At 34.2% G+C, this 24060-nt stretch overlaps 4 protein-coding genes across 5 annotated transcripts; 2 read left to right on the forward strand and 2 right to left on the reverse strand.

The window, feature by feature from the left end:
- The first annotated feature begins 833 nt into the window (after positions 1-833).
- Positions 834-3608, forward strand: LOC107924705 (phosphoribosylformylglycinamidine cyclo-ligase, chloroplastic/mitochondrial). The gene is made up of 8 exons (XM_016855264.2): positions 834-1256; positions 1662-1756; positions 1835-1936; positions 2037-2096; positions 2499-2671; positions 2756-2858; positions 2948-3106; positions 3275-3608. Exons 1-8 carry the CDS (start codon positions 917-919, stop codon positions 3443-3445), a joined length of 1203 nt encoding a protein of 400 aa, XP_016710753.1. The 5' UTR covers positions 834-916; the 3' UTR covers positions 3446-3608.
- A 1130-nt stretch (positions 3609-4738) lies between these two features.
- Positions 4739-11938, forward strand: LOC107924592 (CTP synthase). 2 transcript variants are annotated; one of them, XM_041081065.1, is made up of 23 exons: positions 4739-5020; positions 5339-5418; positions 5546-5632; positions 5722-5772; positions 5878-5995; positions 6126-6182; positions 6452-6516; positions 6677-6760; positions 7144-7194; positions 7290-7352; positions 7455-7501; positions 7833-7902; positions 7987-8049; positions 8511-8600; positions 8696-8734; positions 9079-9123; positions 9319-9396; positions 9848-9933; positions 10274-10322; positions 10432-10512; positions 10637-10730; positions 11129-11232; positions 11539-11938. In XM_041081065.1, the coding sequence occupies exons 1-22, from the start codon at positions 4903-4905 to the stop codon at positions 11191-11193; spliced, it is 1581 nt and encodes a 526-aa protein (XP_040936999.1). In that variant the 5' UTR covers positions 4739-4902; the 3' UTR covers positions 11194-11232; positions 11539-11938. The 2 variants fall into 2 exon arrangements, with proteins under 2 accessions (XP_040936999.1, XP_016710595.2); XM_016855106.2 differs by having other exon boundaries at positions 4749-5020; positions 9079-9228.
- Positions 11939-12390: 452 nt separating this feature from the next.
- Positions 12391-13515, reverse strand: LOC107924593 (uncharacterized). Its single transcript, XM_016855107.2, has one exon. The coding sequence runs from the start codon at positions 13134-13136 to the stop codon at positions 12576-12578; it is 561 nt and encodes a 186-aa protein (XP_016710596.1). The 5' UTR covers positions 13137-13515; the 3' UTR covers positions 12391-12575.
- A 5656-nt stretch (positions 13516-19171) lies between these two features.
- Positions 19172-19714, reverse strand: LOC107923589 (zinc finger protein 6). The gene has a single exon (XM_016853772.1). It carries the CDS (start codon positions 19712-19714, stop codon positions 19172-19174), a length of 543 nt encoding a protein of 180 aa, XP_016709261.1.
- Positions 19715-24060: the final 4346 nt, after the last annotated feature.

Consider the following 24060-nt stretch of genomic DNA (forward strand, 5'->3'; position numbering starts at 1 on the left):
ATTTTGTGAGTAATATATAAAAATAGCAAACAGACATAATATTGCACATATGATAATATGTTTAACACAACTTAATGAATTTAATAGTTATCATCTAATTGTAATTAAAATTTCTAAATTTTAAAAATTTAAGGATTGAAAATGAGAAAATTAAAGTAGAAGAATTTGACTTTTTGTTTATGAATATAAGTAAAATTGTTGATGAGTAAATAAATTAAACACGCTTTGTTGTTGTATTCGTTAAATAAAGAAGGTTATTGAGAATGTAATTCAGGGACATGGATATATAAAGAAGGGTGAAAAGGGAAATGGAGGGAAAAGAAAGGGATAAAAAGTGAAAAAAAGGACTTGGTTGTCAGGGTGATAACATGCGATGTCATGAGTGAGCAGATGAAAGAGAAATAGAGAACTCATACAAAACGTGGCGGCACGTGCATCGGCTTCGACTTCCCATACATTGTTTACTCGCTTCTTTTTTTCCTTTTGGTAATAATAATATATAAATGATTTTACCTTCCCCATGCTATGCTTCAGTGCTTAGTGTATACCTTTGATGTTAAGCAGGGCAGTTTTCAGAGTCATTGTCTTGTCTTCAACCTGACTTCCCATCTGTTTTTCTGCAACTAGTTTTTGTTCTTTATGGCCCAACTAACAACTCCCTTCTGCTATTTCACAACGGAAAGTGGACGGCCCAACAATTAAGCCATTTTGGACATTCTTACTAATCCAATATTGGGCCTAAAAAACAAATCTTTTTTATTCCGGAAAATAATAGCCCAAGGATAGCCTCTACCCAGCAAATACAGATTAAAAGCCTTAGCCCTAAAACCCTCGTTCCCTGTCAGTCTATTGCAGCATTTGTGTGAAATACTACTCCTACACCACTTTCAGCTTTGATTGTCTTCCATCCTTTGCCATGACCAACACCGTGGCAGCCGCAAACGCCGAAATATCTCGCTGTGTTGCGGCCTCTTCCAGACCCATCTTCGATGAACCCACAATTGCTACTCAAACTCCTTTGGTAATACGACCCTACCGCTTATTCTCCCAAAGGTTTCCGCTTCTTTCTTTATCCCTGCTAGAAAGGAATAGCATCTCTAGTAGCCGCTTGCGTTCCATGCCAAACGACTCTGATGCGTCTGGTGGCCTAACTTATAAGGATGCTGGTGTCGACATTGATGCGGGGTCTGAGCTCGTTAGAAGAATCGCTAAGATGGCACCTGGTATTGGTGGTTTTGGCGGCCTCTACCCCCTCGGTAATATTTTCATGAACGAGGAAATTTAAAATTTTTAAAGCACCGTAAGAATACCTTTCTTATTCGTTGAAAACAGGAAATTGTTAAGCCTATCCGTTCGGTGGTTTCCCCTCTTGCCGTCCCAATATCAAATATTATGAATTTTTGTAACTTCTTATGGTTTTGTCAGGTTATGGATGAAGGAGCTTAATCTAATTCTCAAGAAACTCATAATGTCAAACAAACTGTCAAGCACCTAAATTGAATTCTATTCGCCCTGTATTTTTTGGTCGTTATTTAAAAAATATCAAATTGCTAGTATTACTATTAAATGCTTATAAAAAGTTGTCTTCATTTCTTGTTTATTTGGAAAAATGTGGGCTTGGTTTGTTGAAATAATGGATAAACTTTTGGTTGGATGAACAGGCGATTCTTTCCTTGTTGCTGGTACTGATGGTGTGGGAACAAAGCTCAAGCTAGCATTTGAGACTGGAATCCACGAAACTATTGGGATTGATCTTGTAAGCTTGGAGCAACCCTTGTTAATATGCATTTTCTCTATAAATTAATATTTTCGTCCTAATAAACTTATTCTTCAGGTTGCAATGAGTGTCAATGACATTGTTACTTCTGGAGCAAAGCCATTGTTCTTCCTTGATTATTTTGCAACGAGTCACCTTGATGTTGACCTCGCTGAAAAGGTTCAATTTGTTTTTGTGTACTTCTGTTGGTCGGAATGTGGATAAATCTCTGTGGTTAACTGTTATAGTGATGTTCATTTTCTATTTTGTCGTTCTTCAGGTTATAAAGGGCATCGTAGATGGTTGTCAACAATCTGACTGTGCTCTGTTGGGTGGAGAGGTACATGATTTAATTTTTAATTCATTTAATATGTGGGATGGTATGATTTCCTCTTGAAATTTGATAATTTATAGGTTCATGGAATGAATAATGAGAAAATTTTGATATGAAGAACTGTTATTGGCCGTGTAATTACAAATGTTGGTAACATTAAACAGACATTTAAAGCTGTTACTTTATATCAAGTTGACAATGGTGTGAATAGTGCTCATGGTAGTTGATTTTCTTAACCCTACTCGTGTTATTATTACTATTAAATAATTTGCTTTGAGTTGATCAAATCTGCTAAATGCATTTTTGCTCTGTGGTGTTGAAACCCTTTCAAGTCTTTTATATGATTAGAATTGCTATAAAAAATTTAAATATCCTAGATCAACTCAATAGATTTTACATGCCTTTCAGACTGCAGAGATGCCTGATTTTTATGCCAAGGGTGAGTATGATCTTAGTGGCTTTGCAGTAGGCATTGTTAAAAAGGATTCAGTTATTGATGGGAAAAACATTGTGGCTGGAGATGTACTGATTGGCCTACCTTCAAGTGGAGTCCATTCAAATGGTTTCTCTCTTGTTAGAAGGTTAGCAGCCCTTGTAAAGGAATATCCTATCTGTACTTGTTTCTTTTCATGAAATCCTATTGATGTACATAAAATCTTTTGCAGGGTTTTGGCTCGTAGTGGCCTTTCTTTAAAGGATCAACTCCCTGGTGCTGCAGTTACATTAGGAGAAGCATTGATGGCGCCAACTGTTATATATGTTAAGCAGGTTATAGTCAAACCTTTGTTTGACATTATGAGTTTCTTCTCATATTTTCGTGCAGAATTTGCAAGTTAAAATCTCCTTTCCATTTCCAGGTGTTAGATATAATTGGAAAGGGAGGAGTGAAGGGGATAGCACACATCACAGGGGGTGGTTTTACTGACAATATACCTCGAGTGTTTCCAGAAGGCCTTGGTGCTGTCATCTATAAGGATTCTTGGAATGTGCCGGCTGTGTTCAAATGGATACAGCAGGTAGAAAGTCCTTCCATACATAAATATTGAATTGCTTTCCTTGTTTTTATATTTCTAGTTGGAAACACAATGTTTTAGGTTTGCATGTCGTGGCCTGTTTTAGTTTTTCTCAATCACCTTAAACTGGTTAAATGGTATTTTTTAAATTTTGATTTGATACGGATTTAGGCTGGAAAAATTGAGGATGCTGAGATGAGTCGGACGTTCAACATGGGCATTGGCATGGTTCTCGTCATGAGTAAGGAAGCATCTCAAAGAATACTTGAAGACGCAAATGGTGCATACACAGCCTACCGCATCGGTGAAGTTGTGAACGGAGAAGGAGTGAGCTATCACTAGCAGAAATGTAGCTTTGACATTTATTCCCGTCTTTAATTGGTATAAGATTTGCATTTGTAGCTTTTCTGTTGCCCCATACAACAACTTGGTCAATGTTAGTCCCTATACAATAGTGGTCCAGGATTTTTTAACTCATAATAAGACTCAATTTAGGTTTTGCTCAGCGGGCTTTCCGAAAGTTCTCACAATGTTGTAAATGAGTGTGCAATAGCAGGTCGGCCTTCTAAAGGTTCACCTTACTAATTTGGGCATTTGATTTCATGATTCACTTGAATCGCTATGGGTTAAATTTTCAACTAAAAATATATATTTTTAATTGAATACATTTTTTTTCATTAAACTTGGGAATCCTTTTGGGTTGAGGGTTTATACGGCTTAGGTTTCTTGTCGTGTTGTTTTAATCGCTGCTCTTGCGCATCATCGTTCGCGTTCACATCATAATATTAGTGGAAATAAGAAATGGCACATTTTGGGGTCCCAAATACGAACTCTGGCTGCTGATTAACACTATTTTCGGCATTAAGCAGAATAAGAAAAACAAAAAAGTAACGGTGATAAAGAAAAGGGAAATTAACAATTTAAGCATCAGCTTCTCGAGCTATATGTGCCGCTACCATTTGTTGCAAAAGGCATCTATCATTATGAAGCATCCCCTAAGAGGGTCTTGGAATCCTTCGTAGATAAGATCCACTTAATTTTTATTTACCATGATGTACTCCACTGGGATTTCATCTTTATTTAAATTTGTTACTACGAAATTATATAACATTTCAATTTTATTTAAATGGTCATAACTTTCTTTTTCAATGGAATATTTTTTTTTTGTTTTTCTATCAACAACTACTTTTTCTAAATCATAAACTTAATAGAATTTTGGATTATGTTACAAATAATTACGTGATTGTATGACAATTTAGATTAATCAACATTTTAATAATGAAAATAATAGTTACAAATACAAATACAATTAATTAACTATTAGACTAGCTTACTAATAAAAATATATATTGATCTAGATTAGAATAAATTTAAATATAATTAGTAAATTAAAAGAAAACTCAAACTTAGAAATCTCAAAATCATAAAAAATTTCACCTAATTTACAAAATTAATCAGACTTAAATCAAATACCTCAAAGAGTTTATAATAACATTACTGCAAAATGAATTACTTTTCAACAAACTCAAATATTATAATTACTTGAGATTTTGACCGGTGATTGTAGATTTTTTTTTTGTAGAAAAAAGTTATTCTAGACCAATTTATCACTTACAAAAAAAAAAAATCTGAAAAACGACTATAAATTAAATAGACGCAAAAAAAGCCAATGCTTTGTCGTTTACGCTGTTGCTTCTTCTTCTTCAAGTCTTTCCCGCTCGCTAAGAGACATTTAAACAAACACTTCGCCTACAATAAAATTCACAATCAATTCAATAGTAATATTCAGAGATAAGAAAATGAAGTACGTCTTGGTTACTGGAGGAGTCGTGAGTGGACTGGGCAAGGGCGTCACCGCCAGCAGCATAGGCGTCGTTCTTAAAGCCTGTGGCCTCCGTGTTACTTCTATCAAAATTGGTTTTTCTTTTTATCTCTTTTACCTATCCTCATTTGATTATTTCTCTTGTTTTAGCTTATCATTTTTTGCTTCTTTACACGGGTTCAGGCTTCTGGGTTGGTTTCTAACCTTAGTCTTTCTCGACCAAGGATTGATATTTTCTTGAAGATTAAAATAGCATGCTTTTTTCAGTTCTCATTATTGTTATTACTTGCTTTTTGGTTCCCAAACTTCTTGGTTTTTTTTTTTTGCGATTTATATCTCTTTTAATTTGAGAACAATCCGGATTGTGTTTTTTTTTGTTTGTTGATCTTCTTCATTTTCCTTATATCTTACAGATCCTTATCTGAATACTGATGCTGGAACCATGTCTCCTTTTGAACATGGGGAGGTTTTTGTTCTTGATGACGGTGGAGAGGTTTTGCCATATTCCTTTCTTTTTTTCCCCTCCTCCAGCATTTATGGTCCCCCCCAAACAAACGAAAACCCCTCAATGTAATATATTAATTTAACTCGGTTTGCGTTTGTGGTTGCTCCTTTTAAAGGTCGACTTGGATTTAGGTAACTATGAGCGCTTCCTAGATGTTACTCTTACCAAAGAGAATAACATTACTACTGGAAAGATATATCAGGTGTTCCATTTTAATCAGAATAGATCCTAATTTACTTGTTCAGTGTTCACCAGTGTTAAATAAGTAACCCAACTGTTTTTTCTTAACAGTCTGTCCTTCATAAGGAACGAAAAGGTGATTTTCTTGGGAAGACTGTTCAGGTGACTCTACTTATTAGTAAATCATGTAGCTGCTTTTGTCTGCATAAAGAGTGTAATGAAAATTCCTCTCAATTTTTATTTAAAAAAATTTGGAGTGGCTCCTAGGTTGTTCCACACATCACAGATGCTATTAAGGAGAGGATTGAGTCAGTTGCTCACGTTCCTGTGGATGGAAAAGAGGGTCCTGCGGATGTCTGTGTGATAGAATTGGGAGGCACTGTGGGTAAGAACTCTACTTAGAACAGACATGTAATGTGGCAGGAATTCTCTCTCTATTCCTTTTATCTAGCTTTTGGCAGATAGATGATTGATTTTTATATATTTTTTTGGTGGGGTGGGGGAGGGTTCTTCAGGCGACATCGAATCAATGCCATTCATCGAGGCTTTACGACAGCTGTTTTTTTCAGTTGGTAAGCCTGCGGTTTTTTCTGTTTATTCCATAAATATAAATATACACTCTATGTTGTGGTGTGCACACACATGCATAATTACTGAAAAGAGTAAAAGGCACAGTTGATCAGGTTTCTGAATATTTGGTAGTAAGCATCCTGTTAACCATCAAGTGGTAATAAAAAAATTTATTCTGCATCTATAGTATGGCACCACAGAGGTTCTATATCAGCATATTTAGAATCTTTGGATATGAATCTTCATGTTTAACAATTTTCTTTTTCCTCAGGACATGATAACTTCTGCCTCATTCATGTCAGCCTAATACCTGTCCTGGGCGTTGTTGGAGAGCAAGTAATACTACATAATTTTCTTTGAATATTGTACATAAATTGCAAATTCGTCTAGGACGTTGATCGTCAATCATATTTTTAAGCTGAAATAATCCAGCTCCTTGAAATTTTACTTCGTCAACTTTAATGGTGGAGATAATTCTCTCGTCTCACGGGTGCAGAAAACTAAGCCTACACAGCATAGTGTCCGGGAACTTAGAGCCTTGGGCTTGACTCCTCATCTGCTTGCTTGTCGCTCAGCTCAGGTACACTTCCTTGCAGGCACCATTGTACTCAGGGTATAGGTGATTTTTGCATCAAGATCATGTGGTAAACTGCATCATTACATTTTATCTTTCTGGAGCATTGTTAGCTGGCTCATCATTGCACTCGTGTGCATTGTGATTAAGTTTATCATCTTTTTGGGGTGAGGCATCTTGGTATGATGGTGCTTATGCGAAGGTTATTGCTGAACTATCGTTGGAATTGTATTTTTTAACTCAGTACTGCACCTGACATTCATGTTGTATTGTTTACTTGTGTTCTCTCATTTTATCTTGCTGAATATCCTTTTGACAGTTGTTTTCTTGATCTAAGCTTTGTCCCAAACTTGATGGTATATAATATCCTTTCGGTTGGTGACCTGCAGCCTTTATTGGATAACACAAAGCAGAAACTTTCACAATTCTGTCATGTTCCGGTAAATTTGTTGGCTAAATTTTTGTTTTTGTTCTTTAAATTGAGGTTTATCATTTTGACCGACAATCTTATGTGTCTACTTGTGGCTCCTCACAGGCTGCTAACATCCTTAATATTCACGATGTTCCCAACATTTGGCATATTCCCCTCTTGCTGAGAGTATGTTCTGTAGCAGTTCTTCTAGTTCTCTGGAATTCAGGATTTCTAGTATGTCATACTTATACATTTCTTAATGCTGTTATTGGTTGACTATTGCTTCAGAACCAAAATGCTCATCATTCAATTCTGAAACAGCTAGATTTACTGAGGTCAGTTTTTTCTTTCAGTATTTCCATCATCTACATTTTCTTTTTCAAAATCATTGGAGAGCTAAGTTTGTTATTATGTAGCCATCTAGCGCTTAAATCTTTGGTGCACAACGAGGCCTAGGAAATTAATATCTCTGTATGCAGCCTAACTAAATGGTTGTGGATCTTTTCCCCTTAATTCTATCTCTGTATTTTAGCACTGATCGAAGGTTGTATTTATTATTGGTTAAGCTGGAATGGTGACAAAGTGATTGGCTGTAAATTTGGATCAACGTACCAAATAAAGGAAGGTTTGATTCACTAACTAAATGGTTTTAAACTTCTGTTTCAGCATTGCCACGCCTCCAGATTTAGAAGCCTGGACCAGGATGGCAGAAACTTTTGATAATCTCACTGATTCTGTGGGTACTTTTTGTTTATTTCTAATTTTCTAGTTTGAAATTGAGTTTTTTTACAGTTGTGAAACAAAAACATATTATGTGCAGGTGAGGATTGCTATGGTTGGGAAATATGTAGGTTTGACAGACTCATATTTATCAGTTGTGAAGGTTTGGTACTAGTTTAACATCATGACTTCTAAATCTTTTCTGGAGCATACATTCTTCAATAGACATAATGTTATACAAAGAAGAGCTTCTGCTGCTTTATATTATTAATATTGTTGTTAAATTATCTGTCTTTTCATCTTTTTAACCTAAGGTGTATGGTAAGAGCTCATAAACAGTTATCCAACTGTTCTATATGGTGGAGGGGTTAACACATTGATCAGTTTATGTTACTCCAAATTCTGTATTGTGGTATTACTAATCTAAACCATTTTGGTAGATGACATATCATATTGTGATTGATTGATAACTAGGTAATTCCTTTTTAGTGATGCAAAATTATGTGCCTACTAATTGTTTTTGTTCTTTAAATACTGAAGTTTAGTGGCTTGTTCATTTATATCTCTGATGGTAACCATTATAGTGTCTAATTCTCTGTGCTATATGTTTTCTTTTCCTCGTAGGCACTTTTACATGCCTGCATTGCATGCTCTTTGAAGCCATCTATTGACTGGATTGCAGCTTCAGACCTCGAAGATGATTCTGCCGAATCGGTATCTAAACAGCAGTGCTTTTGCTGTTACAGTCTATATTTACTTAAAAATAATTTTGATTGTGCCATCTAAAAACATTCTTCTATCTCATCCAGGCCCCAGAAGCGCATGCTGCTGCATGGAAAACTTTGAGAGTAAGCCTTTTATTGTTTTTACCTATTGTTTTCAATGCTGTGCAGTATCAGATCCTTTACCCAACATCTGGTTTGGTTTATTATTTTCATGGATTAGCTACATTCAGGAATAGGCTAACAATAGATTATTATTGGTAGTTCTGGAGAGTTGATACATTGAGTTTACCAATTAGATGCATAGTAGAGATGGAGGTGTTGGTTCTTGTACAAATATGTATATATCCTCTCTAATTAGGTCACTGCACTGTTGAAGAGTTATTATTTGTGCAGTATACTCCGGTTGGAGTTGTAGAGAGTAAGGACGTTGCAGATATTAAATTGTTTTTCCAAACTGTTATATGCAGAATGCTGAATGTGTCCTAGTTCCTGGTGGCTTTGGAGATCGCGGTGTAAGTGGAATGATATTGGCTGCCAAATATGCTAGAGAAAATAATGTTCCTTATCTTGGCATTTGCTTGGGCATGCAGATCTCTGTAATAGAGTATGCCAGATCTGTATGTGACTATTCTTAGAAATGTTCTTCACCCCCCCCCTCTCCCCCAAAAAGAAATACATGTTAAACCTTGTGTAGTTTTTTGTTCCAGGTTCTTGGTTTTGAAAGGGCAAACAGTGCAGAGTTTGATAAGGAGACACCTAATCCTGTCGTCATTTTTATGCCTGAAGTATATTCTTCATATTGCTTATTTTGTTTTGGTTAAAATATGCTATAAGTCCCTATACTCTTCACCAATTTGGAATTTAGTCCTTGTACTTTCATTTGTAGGAATTTAGTCCTTTTACTTTTCAGATTTCTAAATTCAGGTCCAACTGTTAACATTGTTAAAATTATTTTGTTAAATTTAGGTTCATTACCGTGTCATTTTTTTAGTTACATTGCTACCAAGTGAGTTCTTGTTTTTTTTTTCCCAAAATGTCTCACTAACAAATTCAACAAAAACAAAAAAAATTAACACTATTAACAACTGGGCCTTAATTTTGAAATCTGAAAAGTAGAGGGATTAAATTTCAAATTTGTGAATAGTACAGAGACCCTATAACATATTTTAACCTTTTATTTTTCATACATGTGCCACATGCATGCAGGACGATACTATTTTCTATTTGATGTTTCAGGGATCAAGAACTCATATGGGAAGCACAATGAGATTAGGATCTCGAAGAACACTATTTCAGACTACTGATTGTGTTACTTCTAAATTGTATGTTATTTAGTTTACCGAATTCAAAAAATTCTTCATACTCTGGTTCTACCTAAGAAAAGATGAAGACTTTTAAATAATTTGTTTCCTATTTGTGCCACGTGATCTTGGTGAGAAGTGTTAAGCAACTCAAAGTAGTTTACGTGGGCACAAGGATAGGTTTTATTATCTTTTCAGATGGCATTGCTTCTGGTTATATCTGAATTATTTAACTAGTTGATTGGTAAAATCAGTCGGCGGTGCTGCTTCCAATAAAAGTCTGTAATCATTGCTTGACAAAGTTAACACTGGTGTTTACATGCAATGAGATTATTTTCCAAATTACTGATTTCTATTCCAGGTACTGCAATGCACAATACGTAGATGAACGACATCGGCATAGATATGAGGTTGGTCAAGTTGGTTCAATGGGAAAGAAGAAAAAGTGAATGTTTCAATTAAATTATTTATGATATTCTCTTATCTGATTTGTTGCTCCCTTACATGACCCTGCTGCAGGTAAACCCAGATATCATTGAGGTTCTTGAAGAAGCTGGGCTGAAATTTGTTGGGAAGGATGAAACTGGGAAAAGGATGGAGGTGAGTTTACATCATATTTCCGTCTTGCTGAAGCATGTTTTGGATTAGAATGGGATTTAGATTCTCAACTTCCTGGTTTGAGTTAAAAAGGGACTAAGATCATTCATTTTCTCATGTTTTGCAGGTTCTGGAGCTTCCAGGTCATCCGTTTTATGTAGGAGTGCAGTTTCATCCAGAATTTAAATCACGGCCAGGGAAGCCCTCTGCACCGTTTTTAGGTACATTTACAGTTCATAGATAGAGGTCTGCCTTATGTGCGTGCATGGTGCATAATTTATCATTAATAGCTTTCAAACAAGAAAATGATATGAGAAAGACTAGTCTTGTATCTCTGTGGAAGGCCATGATCTTTTATGGGCGGAGTTGAAATAAAATAGTCTAATAATATAGTTTACTGTCATTTGCCTGAAATATCAATTAAACCATTTAAATTATTCATTCTAAGATGGATTTTCCTCGTGCTACATCCTTATAAATATAAAGGTAAGTAAACTAAGTTCATGTGCATGGTCATAGACTTTTCACTTTTTCTATAAGGGAATATTTCTGGAATTTGGATTATTAGACTTTTATCTTCTAACATGCAAAATAATATATATGCCTTTTGCAATTATAGGTCTCATATTATCTGCAAAAGGACAATTGGAAGCATATCTTAACAGGCATCAAAATGGAAGTTGATTCACAAGTTGTAATGATATGTCCGAATCAGTTTGCAAGGTAATCATTTTTAAAAAATAATAATAAATGAGGGTAACTTTTGCCAGGCTTAGTTGCGTGCTTGGTTGAGGATTTGATATGACCATGATAATATCTGTTCTAGAGCCTAGAGTCAAAACCTGGTACCTGTTACAGGTTGGGGTAAACTGGATCTAATTTCTACTATTGTTCGTACACATTTCTTTTGACGTTTACATATTGTTTGCACTTGATCTTGTGGCCAACTGTAGTTTGATTAATGTTGGAAATGAGATGAATGAAATAAATGGTTGAATAATTAAGCTTTTGTGTTGTGAACTGGCCTAGCTCCTAATCTGAAGGTAGGAAGAAGTTGATATACGGTAGGAGGTAATCTTGAAGCGGATAATACAAATTAAGGCACACATTTGGCCCTTCAGCTAGTTTACCAGAGTAGCAGAGCAAAATTTGGGAGTTGCTACCTGAGCCGTGGCAGTAGATGAAAGTTTATAACATCAATTCATTGACTGATTTCGTTTCTGTTCTATTGTGCAAGTCCTTTTTTATTTTTATTTTATATTATTGTATACGGTTTGAGGCAGGATAGCTGTTGGCCAATAATTTTCTTTGGAGAAGTTGCTCAAGTTTCAAACTACCATGTAACTAATTGTGTATCAATTATTTTTTCTCGTGACCAACATGATTGGATTTAGTCTCTCTGATATATATATATATTTCTTTGAGTCCATTCGTATACCATTTTGCTGGCCATGAAACTAGATGTTTGACAGTGGAGATAAATTAAATCTAGGGGTGTTTGGTCTGAAAGTGCTTTTGTAATAGGATTGATTACTTAGGAATGTTTGATGAAATTTAGGATTTTTTTTATTATGCAAATTATGCTAGGTGATGGTGATTGTAAAAATGTTGAAAACTCCAAAGATGTAAGTAATAGAAGAGTAAATAGGTGTTGTTCAATTTATCTAATTAAATTGTCATAAATAATTTTTTATTTTTATTTTTAAAAAAAAAAGCAAACTTCTTTTGAGTTTTAGTTGTAATGGAATAAAGTTAGAAAAATAAAATCTTGAGGAGAAAATACAGAAATCTAATTAGTTTAAAATTATGACATAGTAATATTTGTATACAATGAATTTAATTAGTTTAAAATAGGTAGCAAAATCCATCACGACTTGTTTAGATAGGAATGGGGAGATCATTATTGATAAATGGGCAAACACTTGAATCCTCGTTAGTTACAAAAAGAATAACAAAATCCCGCGGTGTCTTTATATTTTATTTAAAAAAAAAAAGAACACTGTAAAAGCCGCAAACTCAAAGGAAAAATAAATAAAGGAAGGAGAAGAATGCAGAGTTTTGTGACACTAACATGCGCCTCTGTTAAGCATTTCAGTGTATTCCAGATAAGAAATTTGTCTCTGCAACTTCATTTGCTCATAGAAGTTAGCAATGAACTTACCCGCCTTGGAATCAATCTCTTCTTCCTCCAGCGGTAATGTACAAGCAGTCCTCTCCCTGTCCTTATCATTTCCTTGTTCCTCCCCTTGCTTTTCACAAGAGTGACTCTTGATTCCACTATCGTACCCGTAAACTCCGTCCTCTCCATCGATGCCGAAATCGTAATCGAAATCCACATCCTGAGTGCTCATGCAAGGAAGAAGGAAGCGCATGGAAGCGGGACGGTGCATCTTCACCTGGAAAATGGGTGTCTCATCGAATGAAAGCTGGCGTTCCTTAAAATAGATTTGGCCAGGAGGAGAAGGGGATGTGTGTCCTAGACCCTTGAGGAACTTAGGCACCAACCTTAGCTCCATCATAAGCCGTCTCCTGAGCACCCCACTTTTTCTAGTCCATAACAAGAATAGACGCAGTAGCCTCCATGCTCTTTGAGCAGTAGCATCACTCTTTTTCTTCGTCACCTTCATTTTTGCAGTAAATTAACAAAGTAGTAGTTGTGGCAGTATAGCTTTTAAGTAAAACGTGATTGGGAAAGTTTTTGTAACAACAATAGATTTTGCTGAATCTGGTGAGTAGTCTCTGATAGCAGTTGATGGCTTTTGAGATATCCAGGTTGCCTATATATATATTTAGCAAAATCCATATTTGACGCGGAAAGAGAGCCACTTAATAAATAAATAAAATAGCTTGGGGAGGGATTTTTCAGTTTTTGTTTGGTTTGGTGTGAAATGGGCGGTGCTAGCTCGTGGGAACATGGTTGTACCCAGCTGCACTCCTTTGCTTTTTCTCTCTGTTAAACACAATTATATATTTTTTACCAACTAATTAATAAATTTCAAAAAACTCACTTCAAAGTCTTAACTCCAACATAAAATCTCAATATCAATAGATATATAACTTTAAAGCATTCAATATCTTATTTTAATTAGTTTTTTTTTTTAAAAAGAAGAAGAAGAAGATCTTTATTGAGTGAAACAAGCTGAATCACTGACTTCAATGATCCTTTATTTCAAAGTTTGATCTTTGGGTTTTGAAAAAAGTTACTGAAAACTGGCCAAGCCAAGTTGTAGTTTGTGGGCGCTAAATAGTAAATTCACAAACGAAAATATAAATATTTTAGGAATATGAGGAAAAAAACAAATTATGGTCCCACTTTACAACTTGTCAATATCAAGACAGTTGAATTCCAGCGTTGGTCTTTGTATTGGGAGGAAATTAAGGAGTGTAAACATAGGGGAAAAAAACAAGCAGGCACAGCTGAGAACTTGTAACCAGCTGGCAGCTCCTCCATTTTCTTCATTTCATCAATCAAATGCACTTAATTAATTAACTAGACTTTGGTGATGAATTAGTTGACTTTGACATTTAATTTAATCACCTAAAATGTGAAATCATTGGGGAAATTCCAACAACAAATAATCGGGTTATAGGAACTGAGAATTTAGGATGGATGGGTTAATGGGCGGATGTTCTGGGGTCATTCAACCATTCTTTCTGTTTTGGTTTTTATTGCAAGCTGTATTCAGACAAAAGAGTAAGAGCACGAATTCAAAGCTAATTATTGCATCATTTTTGGAACATTCAACAATTTCACTCAATTCCTATATTTCTATCAAATTATAAAATAAAAATGTGAGTGCTTTACATTTTGTATATTTAAATTTTAATCTTTTTATTTTTTAAATTTAAAAATTGAATTATATTTACTAATATAACATTTAAAAATAACATTAGCTTAATAGTGATGTAAAAAAGTTAATATTGAGAATGTTGATATAGATTTTTTTTTAAAAATTATCCATTTGAATTCATTATGATAATTTTTATTTTTATTTGGAATGATGCTCTTAAGAAAAAGTAGCATCAACATAGTAGTTGAAATAGATAACAATATTATTTATTTAGACTAACTAATGACATTATAAAAGTAGGGACCAAATTATGTCAAACATTAAAATATATGGATTAAATCTAAGTTTCAACATAGTTAGGGGTCGAAACTAAAATTTGACCATTGTCTTATATTGATTAAAAAAAAAAGAAAAAAAAAAGAGCAAGGCCAACCCAAAAATAAGTCAATTTCTAAGACCCTTAACAAATTTAAATTATATATAACCACGTAATATTTTAATTGAAAAGTTGACTATATTAATTATTTGGACTAACTAATAATATTAAAAAAATATAAAGACAAAATTATGTCAAAAATTAAATCTTAAATTTATATATAATAAATGGACTAAAATTAAAATTAAAGGTCATACAACTTCAAAATTAGAGGAGTACACAAGTCGCATGGCAAATGCCATGGGCACTTACAATGTATAGGCAGCATATAGATTTGTATATAGTCTGTTGATATAAAGGAGTGAGTTGGAGATTTGAGGATGGTTCACCTTGTCTCCCTGGGAGCCGAGAGCCTTACAAGGAAGCTTGGATGGTGGTAGAATGCCTTTAAGAGAATGATAACAGTGAGTTTGTTTCGAATGGTGTTAGCATGATCCTTTTGTTGGACAAACCGAAGGGTATTTACGGAGCCTTCCTATTACTTTATGGGGCCACATGTCCCTTCAAGATGTGTGCTTGAGAGTTATAAGGCTTTTGTTTTCGTGGGCTCTCGTAGATAAGTTAGTAATGTGACCAAGTGATAAACTACATGCAAGCCATACAAAACTATATCCATACACAACCGCAAAACTATATCGTATCAATTTATATCTTTATAGTTTTTTAAAAGATTAATCAAAATTTTTATCATATTGAAAGTAAAATATAATTTTATAATTTTTTTAGAGTTTAAAGTGAAAATTTTCTATTTTAACTGGCCAATGCTCAATACCGCTTTAGCTCCTAACAAGGTGTTGATCAACCGAGAAGTGTACTTAGTAGGTGAGATTCTCCCGACGAAGTAGACCTATATAACACGGTCCATACACTAAAAGAAAAAAAAACCCAAAGAGATGATAGTGCTTGAGCCCCCAAACCCCATAGCTGAAAGAAAATTTTGAACTATAAGTCTATAAGGCTAATACAACCCTTCCCACCAATGATGCTAACGGCCACTAGTATATAAGCCTGGCAAAGGAAGTGTCAACACCAACCAAGGGCCTTGGTTGATGTGTTGGAACTAACCAAAGAGCAATAAACAAACAAGCAGTAAGGGCGGAAGGTATAGGGATAGTAAGGCTAGTGCAAAAACTAATCAATAGGACAAAATTCTAATGCATGTATTAAACAGAATCATTTTTTGGTATTTTCAAAATATATATTAGAATTTTTTCATAATTATTAATAGTTTTATAATTTTTAAAGTTTTTTTAATTTTGTATTCATCCAAAATAAATCCAAAATAAATGATTGTCTAAATTCATTCTATATGCATATTTTAATTACTTTTTTAGAAAAATAAAATTATTTTTTTGCTAATGCCAATATGCCACATCAACCTACTATCATGTGGCAGCTTTCGATGATTTCTTCAACCATATCAATATAGTTAACAATTAAGCTAGTTAATTAACTTTTTTATTAATAAAAAAAAGTGAATTAATTTTTTTATCATTAAAGCTATACACTTTTTTTTTAATTTATAAATAACCAATTGTTTTATATCTTTTTTAAACCTTAAACCATTATAAAATAACTAAACAAATTTTCTTCATTTTTTAAGGAGAGAGCAAGGCCCTCGCGCAAGCGTAGCCTCTGGTGCAGGGAGAGGGTAGCATATTCACTTGACACAAGGAAAACAGGAAAGAGATTGTGCTAGAAATTACTAAAAAAAAAACGTCCTACTCGAAAGAGGGAGGAGAGAATCTTTATCATTTATTATATTTAATTTATCTTTAAAAAGGGTTTTAATTGTAATGTGCTCGTTAGCCAAATCCATGATCTTAGAAAATACATCTTTTCTACCGAGGCAAAACAAATGATATTTTTGACTTTTTTTAAATATGCCATTAATATTTTTACTTTTTATAAATTTAAAACTTAATTTCTATATTTTTAAGAATTTGATCTTTTTAACTTTCAGATTTCAAAATCTAAATCGTGATCTAAAAAAACTCACTTAATAGTCATATAACTAAAAAAATGAAATCGTGATGAACCTGAATTTAATAAAATAATTTTAACAGTGCTAACAGTTAGACTTGAATTTCGAAATTTCAAAAGTAGAGGGACTAAATTCTAAATTTGTGAAGAAAATAGGGACTTATGGCATATTTTAACCTTCTTTTCATTTTTTTAAAGAAATGTAAACTACACTTAAGTAGCTAAACTATTAGTAAATTTACACTTCGGTCACTTAACTTCAAAAAGTTACAAATTGCTCACTAACCCATTAAGTTTCTAATGGACATTAGATGTGAAGATAGGTAAATTTACAATTTAATCACTCAACTATTAATAAATTTATAATTTGATCTCAGCTTAATTTAAGATTTTTTTAATTGAAACAATTAAATAAAAGATACTATAAGTTATTTTATATTCTCTCAACCAAATAAAAGAAACCAAAAAAATTATCATAATATTTAAAAGAAATTAACAAACTTTACTAACAATATAAGTTTTATCTTGTTGAGTGAATTGATTCAAACCATTAATATGGAAAAAAAAGAAGTTTTTTTAGTGATTGATTTCCTTCTTTTTTAGCTGATTAATTGGCTACTTAAGCGGGAAAAATTAAATAAAAGACCTAGGATATTAATTTGGTTGAGATTTAGAATATAAAATAACACGTTCGCTGATTTTATTTAAAGGTAAACTATCAAAATAGTTACTTTTATTTATTACAAGTTACATTTTAGTTACTTATGTTTGAAATGTTATGTTTTAGTTACTTACATTATCGCGTTGTAATATTTTAGTCACTGAGCCATTAACGGTGTAACGGTAAGCTGACGTGAAACATTAAATCGTCATTTCAAACAAAAATTTTAGGTTAATTTATACAACGATCCCCATATATATATATTTTTGAGCAATTTAATCTTTTTCTTTTATATATGTAATTTTAACTTTCCTTCTTTTTTTATTTTATTTTTCATTCTTTTTTGCTTTTCCATTCTTCATTTCTTTTAATGTAGCTTTTCTATGTTTTCTATTTGTTAAAACTAGTCGACAAACTTGCCACACTCGAACAAATTAAATTGTTCAAAAAAGAATAAAAGTATAGGGATTAGTTTTAACAATTGGAAAAAAAACTACATCAAAAAATAAATGGAGAAAGGAGGAAAACAGATGGAGAAGTAAGAGAGAATGGAAAATAAAGAAAAAAAGTTACAAAACATAAAAGAAAAAAATTAAATTGCTCAAAACGAAAAAATATGGGGACCGATTGTATACATTAACCTAAAATTTTTGTTTGAAATGATGATTTAATGTGCCACATCAGCTTACCGTTACACCGTTAACGGCTCAGTGACTACAATGTTAGAACGTGATAACATAAGTGACTAAAACGTAACATTTCAAACATAAATGACTAAAATATAACCCAAGGTAAACAAAAGTGACTATTTTGATAGTTACCTTTTATTTAATTGTTTTATTAAAAAATATTAAATTATATTGAGAGTGATCAAATTGAAAATAATTTAATGAATATTATTTTGTAATTTTTAAAATAAAGAGATAAAAATGTAGATTTATTAATAATTTAGTGATGTTGGTGTAACATATCACTAAAAAACAATCAAACTTACTCAATCATGTTTTTATAGGAAATCTGTACTTATTAAAAACTTAAATACTTTTTCACTGCTATTTACTTAGGCTTAAATAGCATTTCTTCTGAGAGGGAAGAAGAAAGTGTATGCTTAATTTGAGTCTAGAACCAGAAGTTAGGAGTTATTCTCTTGAAAATAAAGGGATGAAAATAATGATTGCAAATCAACAATCTGCCCATTTAGATTCATCCTCTAGAGGGCAAACTTAACTTCATGCTTGGGAACACCATTAAATGAAATATCTTCTTCCATTTTCTGTTGAATTTGTAATGAATGCAGCAAAAGTTACTCTGCGGGTTTTATTATTCTAAATTCTCAGCTAGTATTTTCGCTAGCTATCAAGTGCCTACCTACATGAATATTGAACACAGATATACAATTCAACTAGTCAATGCAATGGCGTAAGACAATTGATTTTGAATCCTAAATATATCCTACTCCTCATGAGTTCACATCTTAGTCACAAGTTCATTTTCAATGCTGAAATGATGCCTCCTTTGTCATGTTGTCCCCCTTAACATTCTTAATCTCTGCTAAATACACCAAATTCTGTCATTTACTTAATAACCCTCAATTGTTTTACATCATATCATCTGCGGCATAAGAGAGCTTGAAGACTAGAATTGCCCGGAAAATTAAACTCTTAAATACATTGGAAGATGTTTCAATGAAAGATATAACACGTTCCAAGACAAATTTAACCAAAGAGAGGAAAATACAAAAGCAGATATATATATAGAGAGAGAGAGAGAGAAAGAGAGAGGTTATAGGATCTAACAACCTGAAGGAGAAAGTTTGAGATGAAGATCGAGGCCTATGTCAGCCTCGGGTAATTGATCAGAAAAATCAGTTAATGCGGGTGCTGCTGTGGCAAAATGCAGTGGCTGTGCTACGTAAATTCGAGGAGGGTACTGAGTAGGAGTGGAGGGGAGCAACAATGGGCGTGATGGACAATAAAATGGTTGCGATACAATTTTAGCAGCAGCGTTGCCAGTGAAGCCTCTGGGAAACGTGGGCCTTAAGGAGTGGGAGCTTAAAACAGGTGCGGATGCTATGAGGCGCTGTTGGCTGTGAAACTGGGCACGCCTAGCTTTCTGACGCTCTCTCTTGTGAGCATTTTGGTGACCCCCTAGTGCTTGAGAGTTGGCAAATACTCGGTGGCAAAATGGACACTCGAATTTCCTGCTTTCTCCAAAACCTTCAGCTTTCTCTAAAACTTCGTCTGGCTGATCAGTTAGTGAAAAACCAAATAGCTTCAACGACGAAGAGGGTTTATCTGGTGAAGATGACCTGGCTGGGATCGAGCAATCTGCCATTATAATGAAGAAAGATCGAGCTATATAATTTATATATAAGATCTGTCTGCCCTGTATTTATAGCTCACACTGCCTTGATCTTTCCGCCTTTACTTCATTCATTTTTCAAGGGTACTGGCCAGTTGAGTGGAGTCGATGAGTAGTGGGTTATACCTGAAAAGTGAAAGTCTATGATTGTTGTGCAGAATTTTGGTGCTACACTATGGTAACAATTTCTTACATGTCAGTTAAAAACAAAAACTATTGCTTTGGCCGCCGTACAAATTTTTTTCATGGGTAATTACTATTTGTGCACACAGTGGTGGAAAGAAATGCTGTTAACCTGTGAAAGACTCAGCTTGTCAGGCACAGTTTTGTCCAGAGGAGGATCCATGTGATGGTGAATCATTGAAGAAAAGAGCCCGAGAAAGACGGGGGGTTTAGGGTCATTGTCTCAACCGTGGGCAAAGATGTTATATTATATTTTAAGATTGTCCCTCTTGCCTTGCCTGCCTCCCTTTATTTGCCAAATTTCCCGCACGCGCCTGCATAATTATTTCAACCAACACAACATCAGTGATCAGACCCTAAAACCCATATAAATCATGCAGCACTATGTAATTTATTTTCGTCATCACCCATCTTATATTAATCCTTTTTCTCTTTATTAACTGTGCAGAAAACAGTCATGTCTATCTGTGATTTCTGAGAGTTAAATTAATGGTGGATATAACCTCCTAGCAACCGCATGCGAATCAAACCTGATGGAAGACTCAATTCATTAATGTTAGGGAAAGTTATATGTAGCCCATCTAAGAGATGAGGGGGGTAGCTGTTATACACCTTCGTATAAACCAAATAGCTCAGATTAGCTTTTATGCCTAGCCGTGAATAGAAATGCTACATTTTCATGCAGTGTCCTGATTGCTAAGAGCTATCACCTAGGTTTCAGATTCATATACATGAAATAGTTTCTTATAGCTGTCAAAGTATTAGTTAGGTTGGTTTCTTTCATAATCTTGGCTAAAGTTGTTTGTATACGCTAGAGCTCACTGAATATATAGGTTAGGCCTATGCGATGCACGAATCTTCCCCCTCCCACCACTCATTTCATGCTATTAATCATCCTCTAGATAACCCCGATTCAAATAACCCAGATACAAAGTGTCATCAGCTATGACAAATTAAGCAACCAATGCTTCAGGAAAAAAAAACCTAAATATTTCAGGGTATTAATCATCCTCTAGATCTCCTTTTTCTAGTAAATTAAAAAAGAAAGAAAGAGAGAGAGCTTGTTTCATCTAAACCACTATTTTTTTTACAGGAAATTCCGTAATTACTTGTAGGGGAAAACTCTGGGGATTATTCGCCTGATTTACTAAATCTTCTACATTTTATCTTTTGGACCTCACTTGTTTTATTTTAGCATAGGCATAGGACAGGTTTCAAATCAAGCAGCTTAAAGAATCCGTCCAAAACTTATACCAAAAAAAGCTAGCCAGCAGTTAGGTTAAGGAAGGCTTATTACTCATAGGCTACATATAGTCTATGCATTTGAGCTCCAGTAGGATGATCAATACTCAGAACGAGGATTAAGTGATAAAATCACAGTACATAGTGAAAATTTGACGTTGATGTTACTCTATACATATACCCCTCTTTGCCATTTTTAGGGTTAATTGCGGTGTCATTTGGGACGGGTTTCGTAGAAAAAACTAATAATCAGGTTGAGCATTTTCCTTCTCCAATTGAATATGTGCACTGGGGTGTAGGCCAATCCAAAGAAGATTACACATGAACTTTTATCTTCCCAATTGGACTATGAAAAGAACTAAATCATTTGTTGTACTTGGCATAGGCATACTATATGACTGTCGCTGTTTCGCAACACGTTTCAAAACACCGTTGGCTCATCCATTGGAATGCTTGTCTGCCACTAGCGTGACCAGTAACATACTCCCATCCATCACCTATCATCCAAGGTTTTTAATGATCACAGTGTCTCCCATAATCCAGCTTTGATTGGCATGCATTTCCTCTTTATTTCACTAAAAATATCCAACTGTTTTTCTAAATACATCTTCAGCAGTAGCTTTGAAATTCTTAGATCCGTATCAGTAATTAATCTCTATGTGAAGGATTAGGATAAGAAATCTCAAGTGGGCAATTAGGGTTAAGTTTTTAGAGGGGTATGAGAACATTTCCATGATGAGGTTTATCCCCTGGAACGGCCAACTGGGGAAACCCCAGACAACGCATGCCGGCCACCTAAATTGTACGAAGAATCCTATACGATATACATGTGTGTAGCCACATCTCGATTGAAACATTGATTAGAATTGTTTGGTCTGTACGGCATATTCTTGACGCTGTTAGGGTATTTGCCCCCACATTTTTTTAGTGAGACATCATTGTTTTCCCCCCATGTGTGCTCCTTATAGTTTACTTGCTTCCTTTCCCACCATGCTTTGCACAAAAACGATTTCACATCATTCCCAGAATACACCTCAACAGGCTAGCTCTGCCCCCACCACGGGTAATGGTGTCATATCGCCCTTCCCTTCCGTTGTTTGGTTCAAGTAATTGTACAAAAACTCATTGAGTGGTTTAATCGGCCCACCCAGGATATAATTAGGATAATTCCCTTGCTCTTTTTTCACTTTTGTTTCATGTAAAGCTAGCTGAGATCCACATATAAGACGACCTTGGGGAGCTTATATGATTCATAAGGAGCAAAATTATAATATTGCTAGCTATCATGTACCCAAAGTAACAAATATATATATGCTTTAAAGTCTTAACCCCTGATTTTAAGCGCCCAAAGAAGAGGGAGATGAAAGGATCATTTCATTGTGAAATGTGAATGTTTTGTTGGATTCAGGACATCAAAGTACAGGTGATGGCCCAGTTCAAGTTTTCTTTAGTTTCTTGTCTGTCTTTTAGTTTTTATGCTTTTTAAAGGGCTTTCAAAAGGCTTCAGCACTAGGAATTCAAATGTGGGGAACTTTTATGGTGTTTTTCCCCCCTTTTTCAAGTTCTAGCTTGATTAAAGGCAAATTGTATTTCTCATTAGTGCGCCTTTGAAAGAATGACCCACAAGAAAAAAAGGAAAAAAAAAAAGGTTCCTGGAGTTTGAAGGCACCATTTTTATTTTTGAAGGCACCATTTTTATTTCTGATGTTCTTATTTGTCAAACTTAAACCTTTAAATTGCCTAGTTCCATAATATATTGTAACAATTGTGACATCATGGAGTATCCATTCAGGTATTTCCTAATAAAAAGAGAGCACCCTAACTTAAATCTTTTGAAATAATACTCAGGTGTTCATCATGATAGGTACTTGACATAAAACTCTCTTTCTAAATTCTGATAAAAGAAAATAAAAATCAAATGGAAGAATCTCTATTGTTTTTGACTTTTAAAAACATCCTTCACCCCAATTATCATTTCTGTTACAACGAAATAATGCAGAATGTTATTTAATAAGTACACGATCCAACAAAGTAATCTTGTTGGGGCCATATCTGCCTGTGTTATTACCCCTTGTCAATGAAAAATATCAAAGCAAGTTGAATCTTTTCGGCTAACCTAAAAAAATGTACTGCACAAGTTAAAACCTTAGAGTTGCATTAACAACTGCATGTTGCTTCCCGAACATGAATAGACTGCTCAGCCACTCAGTTTGGATATGTTAAAGTGAATTTCTAGGTAAATCAGAGGTCACAGAAAAGTGAAATTAAATATGGTTTTGTCAGGAAGTAGTCGGCCAGTAGATATACTGCCTTGTCCAAAACTAGATTTTATTTGCTCTAATACGGCAAAACCCTCAAGATATATAGGATAGACTGGTGGTTGTGGCTAAGCTACCAAAATCATGTAACCTAGCTCTTAAATGGCTACGAATTGGCTAGGGTTCAAACGGGTAACCTGCTTTGATCTTGCTGGACCAACATATGACTTAAGATAGGCACGATATAGGATCTCCTTTAATCTCTTGTCTTGTCATTTTTTGCCTTAATAGAATCTCTTTTTATTTTCTGTCAAAAGTAGACATCAATGAACAACCTGTATTGGGAAGACATAACATCTGTGACTGTAATCAATTGAGGATCAAAATTTAGTAGTTGTTTTTTACCATTCACATATAGGTTTCTTAACTACTAGTAGTCATGTTAGCTTTACCTAAGGGTAGTTTAGTTTAGCCTCATTATCCTCCTCATATTAACCGGTTATCTGTATGTATAAAGTATAAACTAGACACTGCAACCATATAATAATGTGACCACTTCCCATTTTCATGTGGTATCACCTTATTAGACTAATTAATACCGTCAGGATTGAAGCTTAATTATAATTAAGAAAGAAA

The sequence above is a fragment of the Gossypium hirsutum genome, chromosome A11 (assembly GCF_007990345.1).
Source record: "Gossypium hirsutum isolate 1008001.06 chromosome A11, Gossypium_hirsutum_v2.1, whole genome shotgun sequence".
Lineage (NCBI taxonomy): Eukaryota > Viridiplantae > Streptophyta > Magnoliopsida > Malvales > Malvaceae > Gossypium > Gossypium hirsutum.